Source organism: Herpailurus yagouaroundi, unplaced genomic scaffold, assembly GCF_014898765.1.
Source record: "Herpailurus yagouaroundi ecotype Mexico unplaced genomic scaffold, PumYag 164, whole genome shotgun sequence".
Taxonomy (NCBI): domain Eukaryota; kingdom Metazoa; phylum Chordata; class Mammalia; order Carnivora; family Felidae; genus Herpailurus; species Herpailurus yagouaroundi.
Genome location: NW_024412405.1, coordinates 24,326,062 through 24,336,886, shown reverse-complemented (window position 1 = coordinate 24,336,886; position 10,825 = coordinate 24,326,062). Strand labels below are relative to the sequence as shown.

General features: G+C 34.4%; 1 protein-coding gene across 1 annotated transcript; it reads right to left on the bottom strand.

Moving 5' to 3' along the window:
• Nucleotides 1–393: 393 nt before the first annotated feature.
• On the bottom strand, nt 394–7,096 carry SLITRK6 (SLIT and NTRK like family member 6). Its single transcript, XM_040487254.1, has 2 exons — nt 6,527–7,096; nt 394–4,166 (listed from the first exon to the last, which is right to left on the bottom strand). Exon 2 carries the CDS (start codon nt 4,140–4,142, stop codon nt 1,620–1,622), a length of 2,523 nt encoding a protein of 840 aa, XP_040343188.1. The 5' UTR covers nt 4,143–4,166; nt 6,527–7,096; the 3' UTR covers nt 394–1,619.
• Nucleotides 7,097–10,825: the final 3,729 nt, after the last annotated feature.

Below are 10,825 nucleotides of genomic sequence, written 5' to 3'. Positions count from 1 at the left end.
TTCTAATTTGAAATATGTTCCTTACTAACCCTGTGCATGGATCTGCATGGTGTTCAGAAAACAGAATTAGATCACCTTGATTAATTCTATTTTGCCTTGTGGAAATCTGCTGTGTCATTGATTCTATAATCAGAAAGAAGAAAAATAAATCACTTTCATTTGTAGTCAGTGGGAAAACAATCTGCTGGAAAGGGGGAACTACTGGTCAGACTTAGGTCTGGCTCCATGTCAATCATACCCAGACACAGAATGGCCTTTTTGCAGATAGTGAACAAGAAGCTTCTGTGTGGATAACAGACAGAAATCTCCTTCTCATGCATGTACCTCAGTGCATGCGTGTGTTTGCGTTAATCCTGACTTGATTGAATTACAAATCAAACTAATTGAAGTAAGTTCATTTAAAAAGAGAGTTTTCATTTTATTTTTATTGTTGTGAGTGGTATTTTTAATCTTCTTGAAAGGCACCCAAGAATAATTACCTTTGTGAACCAAAAATATACAAAACTGTACAGAATAAATAGTTCATAGAAATCTAGCTATACTTTCTTGTAAAATAAAGCTACATTGTCCCACTCCTGAGGCAACTTAAAACACTTACCCTTAGACGTGCCTTTTGCTACTAATTTATGGCAACTATCAGTTTACATCAATAAAGATTTTTAAAAACACAATTTTTCCTATTTGTTTTACACCTGTGAATTATTACTTGCCACAAGAAACATATTTCTATCATGGTCATTCAAATTTACAAAGGATTAATGCTATGAAAGAAGCTAAACTTAATTTATGCACTAATCATATTTACAATTGAGTATCAGTAGCATTTTAAAAATATCCCAAGGAAAAAAAATGAACTTTGAGCACAAATGACATACCTTAGTTCACAGCAGCATTGACAATAAGATTGTCCACACAAAATGTGCAGAAAAACCAAAAAAGTTTGCCTATTTATCCACCTGAACTATTAATCACTCCTATTTTCAAATTCAGAAAGCATAGCAGTGGTATTTTTCTAACCCTCAAATGAAAACTTTGAAGTCTTGGGCTCCTCATAGCCTACTAATTCAACCTTCTATTTTTTTCTTTACTATTACTAGTGGTAATTTTGAAGTTCCAGTTCCTTTTGCCTTTATTTCAAGAAAATTAGGTGTATCTGACAATGTACATTTTTGTGGTATATACTGATTATATAAACAATATATTCCTTACATGTTATAATAACTACATACACAGGTATAGCTTTTAAATGACAAAACCCAATTCTATTTCATCCACTGGTAAAGTAATTCAAGAAAATAAGGGTTGCTTAAAGACTCAACCCTCTTAGATGTGCAAGAGGACTCTTCTGAAACACTTTTAAGTATATGGAGAAATATTACTATAATCCTTGGATGATTTACATGCAAGGATTTATTTTATCGGGGGTAGGCAAAATTGCCCAAAGACAATGCAATGGCTTCTCCCAATGATCCCTGAGTTTCTTTTTCTTCTTTTTTTCCCATAGGATTACTGCTGTGCTTTAGTTCTGATTGATGACACACTCATGTAAGGCACTTATTTACAAGGATTGGACTTAAGACAGAATCACAGCATTTCTGCAAAAGCCCCAATCTCTCCATCTATGTTTGCTGCTCCAGAACTTCTAAGTAGTCAGGTTCAGCATGTAAGTTAGCTTTAAGCTCAAAATACTCATTTTTAGTCTGTTCCACTAATACCTTCCTGGGCCTTGAGTACATTAAAGTCTCCATTAATTTTAACTCTTCGTGGGCTCCAGGATAATGTACCTCCATGTCAGGCTGGAGTTGAGCAATGTTCTTCCTTAGGTATTCTGTGATTCCCAGTTGCTGAAGTTCTCTTTCTTTCTCTAAAATGTTCCTATATAATGAACTGGCATCCTGAAAAGATAAAAATTCAGTTGATTGGTCTGTGGTTTTGTATTTCATATTTGACCCTGTGAGTGGTGAATGATTTTCCCGTTCTAAAAGACTTCTTTGGAGATGTTTCGCATCACTTCCATCTTTTTCATTCCTTTCTTCTTCATCTTCCAAATGCTTTGGGCCAAAGGATGGACTTCTATAGACATGAACCATGGGACTCACCATGTGCTGCTCATAGAGTGATGCAGTGGGTCTCTCAGTAGTGTGGTGAGTTGTTTTATGGCCATACATACTATACTGGAGATGGACTGGACTGTTGTCTCTCATCTGCTCATCAGCTTGTTTCTTTTTGTATCTTCTCCTGCGGTGGAGAACAAGAACCACTATCCCTGCAGCACAGAACACAATGGTTATGAACACAATCAGCAGTCCTAGTATTAGAACAGAGAGTGGTACAGCATCAGTAAGTGATCTCAAAATAGTATCGGCTGTAGTTGTGGTTGCAGGGGTACTGATAATTATGTAACTAGTTTGAGTTGGCAGGGATGGGTTATTGACTAAACCAGGGCAAAGAAGTTCACTAGTTAGTGCTTTTAATTCCTTTTTGTCCAGGTGCTCTGGAGAAGTGCAGAGGATGTCATCTGTTACTGTGTTCTTACTTAGTTTTTGTAGCCATTGTTGCAATCCAACCAGGTCACAGGAGCAATCCCAGGGATTGTCCTCAAGGTCAATCTGAGTCAATAAGTCAAGGTCATCCAAGATATTACTTACAGGGAGATGGGTAAACTGGTTTGTTTTCAGGTTTATCCTTGTTAGGGAAACCCCTGAAAAAATATGTGGTGGTAAAACTTGCAGGAGGTTGTTATTTAAATAGAGGACTTTAAGTTTAGGCATTGGGTTAAAGGTCCCTGGCAATATTTCCTTAACTGCATTGTATTCAAGATATAAGTATTCAAGATTGTGGAGACCAAGGAACATGCCTCTACTTAATTTGGTCAGGTGGTTACCATTTAGATAGAGCTTTTGCAATCTTGTCAGATTCATAAATGAGCCTTCCTCAAGAACCTCAATACGATTATTTCCCAAGTGAAGCATTTCCAAAGTGAAGTATTCCACTAGATCAGACTTCATTAATGTATGGATAATATTCCCTGCTAGCACAAGCTTTCTGGGATTTTGTGGAGGAGGTTTTAGATCTGATAAGCTTTCAATATTGCGCTCCTGACAGTGTACTAGAAGTCCTGATGGGGATAGTACTTTGCAGTTACAGGGAATAGGACAGTAGGGTCCTGGGAGTTGAGTGAATGGCTTTGTAATATAGGGTATCAAACCTGGTGCTTTGGTGGTTGGTTTTGAAAGAGGTGTGGTTTTGGTTGACACGTGACTTTCACTCATTGAAGAAGTTGCTGCCAGATGCAACGATCCTGATGGATCCTCGTGTTCTTCATACACTGGTGGGGTGGGGCAAATTGATTCCTTTTTCAGTCTGCTTAGTATACTTCCTTTGAAAAATGGAGGGCTGTTGCAGATGACATCACCAATTACAGACTGTGGAGGCATGTTTTCCAACCAAATTTTTAGCTCTAATAAGTCACAATTACAGGTCCACTTATTGTCCTCCAATTGGAGGTCCAATATCCGGCCAATGTGTTCTAAAAAACCAACATAAGGCAATGTTTGCAACTGATTTCCACGAAGATCTAGATGGGTTAAAGGAACGAACCGAAATATGTTTGGAGGAAGACTCTCAATGGCATTGTCATTTAAAATTAACACTTTAAGTCTGTTAAGCTTGCTAAAGGCACTTGGTTCAATCACTGTAATGAAATTGTTATCTGCTTGGAGGAATTCCAGGTTTTCCAGTCCATGGAAGGTATCCTCTTTGAGAATTTCTAATGAATTGTGATTGATATGAAGTTGCTTAAGAAGGCCAAGGCCATTAAATGCACCAGACTCAATATCTGCAATATTGTTAAATCCAAGGTGTATTGAGATAGCATTGGTAAGCCCAGAAAAGTCATTTGTGTGAAGCATTGTCAAGCCATTATTTAATAAACTTAGGTGGAAAGGTCGTGATGGTGGTACACTTATTTGGGATAACTTCTTGATACCTTTTTCTTCACAATTTATTAGCATTGTGCCATCTTTTTCCTCACAATTGCAAAGAGAATCACAAGAACCTCTGGTCGAGGACATTGGAGTTTGGGACTGTGAAGATATGCAGGCAAGGAGAGATGAATATAAGAGATGAATCCACAGCTTCATGTTGTCGTGTGATGAAATCTGATTCTGTAAAACAAAATGCAATAGCAATGCACTTTAGTGGGCAGAGGGAGGGAGGAGATGAACCTTACAATCACAAAATAGAAGGTTTTCCTCCAAAAGGAAAAAAAAAATATTACTCTGAAGCTATGAATACCTTCTGCAGCTACATTTTCTTTTATTTTTTTTTCTAATACTATGACAAGCATGTTTTGCTTTACTTTGAACTTGCCCTGTGATAAAAATACAAAATTTAGGTCAAGGAGAATTTTAAATTTTATATCATCAGCGGTATTCACATTTGCCAAATAAACTGCATTTTAATAGACGAGAGAGGTGCTGCTTAATTGGGCCATCAGTACTTTGATATGATGTAAAGGTGTGTATTTGAGAAGATGCTGATTTTTTTTTTTACACAAAGTTGATGAATCTAATGCTGAAGAATTACAATATAAGACAAATACATGATATTAGCCAGAAGCAGAGAATACTGTAGGGAATGCAAAAATGTTAGAAAGAGCTAGAAAAAATGTATGTATATATGTATGCACATATGCATTAATAATGCAATTCCTTTATTTATTTATATTTTTGAACTGGACGTTACAATGTAACATCTAATACTTGTGTCTGTGTTTTAACCTGTTTTGATGATTGGCTCAATTTTATCATCTATTTAAAAACCTTGAGGAAAATAAGTCTCTGACCATGTAAGATGGTGGTTCACTATGAAAAGAATTTCATTTTAACTATGCTGTCTAGGGCACTTTGTATAAGCTTGATAGTATTAGATACATATGGTTAAGAGTGCCCGTTAAAATTTCACTTGTCGGACTGTATACTGAATTTCTAAAGGTAGGATATTTCCTGCTGCTTTTAAATTGTTATGTATGAGGTTAATATCATAACCTTGAAGAAGAAAAGCTGAGCTTTGTAACACATTTCTAGCTGCTGTAAATGAACAAGCAATGCCTCATATAAACTTCTAGCAAATGACTTTCTAACAAGGTCTTAAAATAGGCTTTAGGGCACTGAATGTCATCACATAATTAAACAGTGGATCTCCTTTATAATAAGGCTTAAAGTCACAAACAATGAACTCTACAACAAACTGCACGATCCTGAAACACTTCAGGATACCTCTAATTAGGTAAATAAAAAATGACAGTTCAGGATAACAGCATCATATATTCCAACTTCTTAAAAATTTAAGACATGCAGTTGAAATAGCAATTTTTTAAAAAAGATTTAACTCTGAGAGGCCAGCAGTGACAAGATAAATACATGTAACTCCAGTGGTGTTTAGTGGCATTTCTTTCCTTCAAATAGTATATCTTAAATTCATATAAATTAAATTGAAAGGTAAATAAATACCGTATCTCAAAACTCTTCAACTTTTCCAAATGGTATCTGCTTCTATTTACTTTTAATGGAATGTGAACAATAACTTTGAACCTAATTAACATTCACAATCAGATAGAACATTACCAAACCCCAATCAAGAATCCTGAAAAAAAAATTTCATCCCATGAAAATACATTGTTTTATTGAAAACATATCTAGTATGAAGTTTCTGAATGGTAAAAGGCAGCTGAGGAAATAAAACAGTATAGTGCCTTTCTATATGAAGGAAAGTTAGCAGATTAAATGTTTCCATGGGGAAATTGATTTTAAACAGCTCAGAGTCTATGTTTAGAATCCAACGGTTTGTAGTTGGGAGTCTTCAACTTGTGGATTAGCTTCCACAAACACTAAAAGTACTTCTTCATAGATTACTAAGAAATAATATTATTCATTTCACCAGTCACATGATTTTGAGAAAACAATAAATAACTTCCAAATGACAATCTCTGGTTATTTTTTTAAAATCTTATATTCATTTTATGTTCTTCAAAATGTCCTAGGGAACAGTTTGCAATCTTTTCAGAAATGCACACAAATTTGAACACTGGTTCCATATTGACAACATCTGATCCAATGTAAAGAGGTCAAAAATATGTATTTTCAAGTCAGGAAATAATAAAAGTAGCCTACAAAATACAAAGAGTCTTTTAATATTCTGCTTATGTTTTAAAATCAGCAATGGTGTTTGGAAGTGCTCTCTCCTTCAGAAGGCATACATACTTAGTTTCCAACAACACACTGCATGCCATGAAATAAATAGTGGCATCTTATATTATTTGCTCCTCTGTGCAGCCAGCTGTTGGACTGTCTGCTGCTCAGAGAAAACAGGCAACTGCTACAGCATTAGTTGTGCCCATGAGTAGGAATGAAACTGGATATCTTTTAATGCAAAGTTATTTTTTTAAAGGACAAACACACGAATTGAATCACTTTAAGATAATGCAAAAATAGGCATTCGAAAAGCCTGAAAACATTCATCTTACCTGTAAAGCAGAGACTCTTCCTGACGTTATCTGTAATGCACAGCTGGAAGAGATGTTCAAAGTAAATTCAGTTTCCTTACTAAAAAAGAAAACACCAACCACCACGTACTTTCTTCTCAAATTTCACTTTTTGGCAGGTCCCATTGCTTCATAAAGTTAAAAACCTCTGCTCAAAGACCAAATGCTGAGCATTTCATTGAAAATATTTCAGGCAGAGTGCATGCTAGATCATCCTGAAGCAGTTGCCTTTTTTCCCCAATTAAAATTCACGGCATACTTCACAGCTATGCTGACTTTTTTGCATATAGTTAACCATTTGCAAGCTGCTGAACACAGGAAATAAACAAGATGTTTCACAGAGCTGGGATTGATCACTCTTGCTTTCTTAGGTTGTAGATCCAAGCTGCAGCAGTGTTCTCTTTCCTCCCTTTCTAGTCTTTCTTGTTAGCTCAGTTTGTTATTAGTCAGATTGCCAAGGGCTGGGAGGTAGGCGTAAATAAAGAGACTTCTTGGCTTTTGACTCAGACTTTAAGCCCTTCCCCAGCAGAGCGCTTTACCCTGCCAGTGTCATTTAACACACGAGACAGCTCCACCTTGGGACTGCTCAACTCCTCCTCTTTCTGCAAATGGCCTTTCCCCTCCCTTTCAATATCAGAGAGAGTGCAAGTAAATTTTGGTGGAAATAATGATGTACCGTTTTAAACGTTGTATAAAAGCTAACTAACACATTATGTTAAATTCTCAGCTAGCACAGTACTATACTGTTTACACACACGTGTGCAGAAAAGCTGCAAGCCATGTGGCCTGTAGAATGGTTGTTTCAGGTTCGGTTTTGCTTTTTTGGTTTTGTTTTTTACTGGTATTTATCGTTGAAATGGTGCACTAATTATTAAAATGTTCACGTGAACTACTTTCCTGCAATATTTGCACTTTTGGATTTATCATTTAATTTTTTTAAAGCCTCATGTCAGAGACTCTCAGTAGTATACTTCATTATTTCTTTCCCTACAGCTAATGTTCAGTAATGAGACTAGAAATGAGGTTTTTTTGCAGTTAAGATAATATTTATTTGGAATGGAAATATTATTACTATGACATTCATTCAGGAAACTTTATTACAGATGGTTATTGTTAATAGAACATTTTGCTTATCATTCTCCAAAATATGAAATGATGTCTTTTCAGGTAAAATGAAACAAGTTGAATGAGTATGTAGAAATTACAATATCCTGATTTTTATGGTACTAGTGGAGAGAGCATTTTTTTCCTAAAAAGATTCTATTTATAAAACTACTGGTTTCTTCAACTCTCAAAAGTTTCTGAATCATCACTAATAAAACTCTCAACTGTCAGATTCCTTATTTCCCAAAATGCCTGTGTTTTAAAAAATCATTCCTTCTACCTGCATTCTAAGCACCTGAACTTTTTTACATCCAAAATGAATATATTAGATGCCATTATTTATTCATTTTGAAATAGTCTATGGTTAGAAACACTGTTCACCTGAGGTTCTAGAGGCAGCCTGTGTAATATTAGGTCTCATTTCAGGAAAAAAAAAAAAAGGTTTTTATGTAGGTTAAATCATCAAAATGGGAGAATATCAGATTGGGTTATTATTTAATGATTGTGTGCAGTTATGCATTCAAATTCATCAAGTTTTCATATCCTTAGTGTGGAACAGTTGCTTTAAAAGATATGGATTTTGAAGCAGTTTTTAATATTCTCTCATTCCTTAATATTATATTCTTTCACTCATTAAGTGTCTCATTTATTTTCATGACACTGGGTGTTTTAAAATGAAATAGAGATAATGGTATAGGTAGGGGGATGGGGAAAGATGATAAAGATAAAGAGAGACTAAAGGAAATAAGAGAAAATGAAGGTAAGGAATTAATCTCAGGCCCAATTTGCTGCTCACTGATGGCCAGGTTACATTAGCTTCACTCAATCTAATGATTTAGATAGGTAGGGACAAAATGGAGTTAGAATCAATGGGAAAACAAGGAACTAGTAACTTCCCTTCCAGCACTGTATACACAATTCTCCAAATGTGTTCCTTTAGTTTTGGAATCGAGGCCACAGGAGAAGTGTTCTGGAAGTATAGTCTGTGGAGGAAAGTGGTTCAAACAGACACATGGACAAGTAGAATTAAATTCCCTACAGATCGACACAGGTTTCTCTCATTTCCTCCAATTTGATTATGTGTCTATTTTATCCATAATGTACACCTAGCAGGTATTTCAAGTTATTTATCTCTAATCCCTTACCTATACATGACATGTTGTCCTCATACATAAATTACTGGTCAATTCAAAGGTAAGGAAGAGGAGAAGTAACTAACAACCCCTTTTTTATATTTATTATTCTTTACTTTTTCTCTAGATTTTGGGTGGAAACACAAAGAATGGTTGGTAAAGAATTGTTTGAGAAGCATTCTGTAGCTCTGAACTTAGTTCAAAGGAGTAGTATTGATAAAGAATTATTCAGCATTACCTTAAACTCAATAGTAAATATATATGTATATATATAATAGTACATACAAAATGATTATGGCTAAATCCATTATTCTCTAGTTTTTGTTAATGGTAATTCCTCAGTTATTTCACTAAATCAATCATGCTGCCATTCTTTCCAAGTTGCTTATGGCAGAATGTGTTATTGATTATTGGACATTTAATTTAACATTGTTTTTATTTTCCAATTGTTACATGGAAAAATACTTTTCAGTGTATCTTTCTCCAAGTTTTAGCAATAAATTCAATAAGTGATCCTAATAAATACTAGATTTTATTAACCTTTCCACATAATTTACCCCCAGTGACTCCATACTGGAAGATGTTAAAACGTAATCAATTATTTTTAACCACATAGTCTACATTATGTTTTATTGCGACTTTTAACTGCTTCTTAGAATGTGCATCTTCAAGGGAAAACATGAAAGTTCTAATTATAATGAAAATACCAAGCAACCAGAAGAAATAAACCTACCTCTGTTAGTCATTTTAGAGCAGCAGTTTACATAAGGCAGCACAGTGCACACTCATAACACCAGGACTCAGGAGAATGCCTTCTCTTCTCTGCTCATGTAGATGGGAGTTGGGTAGTGTGGGGAATCATTTTACATATCTAATGGTGACAAAGGCCAGATGGAAGAATATTTTATGTAATTTGTTGGACTGGACTGATAATGCATATGGGACAAATAGAATGAAAAGATCAATATTAAGCGCTGCAAAGGTAAAGAAAAATTACTAACAGTGAAAGAGATTGATTCATGCTGTACAGGACTAGCTCTACATCAGAACATCTGCCCACCTTTTTTCAGTGCCACATTTAAGTGGTAAAATGAAAACATATGTCTGATTGATTTTAACACAAGCATCTGGAAGGCTTGAAGAGAAAGGTCTTTACACTGTCTGTGGTGTAGACTGAGGTATATTAACATATTTTGAAGGTAGAAAGTATAACCCTTGGTGACCCTTTGAGGATTATAATACTATAGATGTATTTTAAATATTCATTGATGATTTCACTCTCTGAAGAGATATTTAAACAAGGAAATAATCCCAAAATAATGTCACTTTGAAAGTATGTACATAATTATTAAAAAATATATTCATAACAAATTCTTGAGTAACAGCATTCCTTTGGGCTCTGTCTGCTATGTACTTTCAGAGAATTTCAATGAAACTCAAGATAAGATAATGTTACTAAAATTTAATATTACAGAATTTGTGAGTAACATCTAAATTTACAGGCTTGTAGAAAACTTGTGCACTAGTTTCACAAACATTAATAAAGACATATTTCCTGTTTCTTATTTCAAGCTAAAAGTTTCTCTAAAATTGTATATACTTTTGAAAATGTGTATGTTCCATTGTAAAACTCTAAAGGAAAACTCTAAAGAAACAGAAAAAGTTAAATCTACTAACAATCCCAGAGATTAACTTCAACTCAAATATTTATTTTGTATTCCTATCCTGTTTATTGTATACAGAATTAATACCTCTTATAAAATTTTAAAAAAATCTTTAAAAATAATAATGGGGCAAAGTCTACTTAAAATGTGTAATTGAACTTATTTACACAAATCTTATTCATAAAAGATAATAATTAAAGAATGTTGTCTTCTATCTTTCATAATACTATGCCATACAGTAACCTTAGAATTTGTTTCCCAAATCTTGAACTTAGAGTTCTCTTTCATGCTTCACTGGAAGAGAAGCCTGAAACAATTTGCCATCTTTACTTTATTTTATTTTATTTTATTTTATTTTATTTTATTTTATTTTATTTTAT

Coding starts and splice junctions, on each gene's coding strand:
- SLITRK6 (XM_040487254.1), bottom strand. CDS start 4,142: ATGAAGCTGTGGATTCATCTCTTATATTCATCTCTCCTTGCCTGCATA.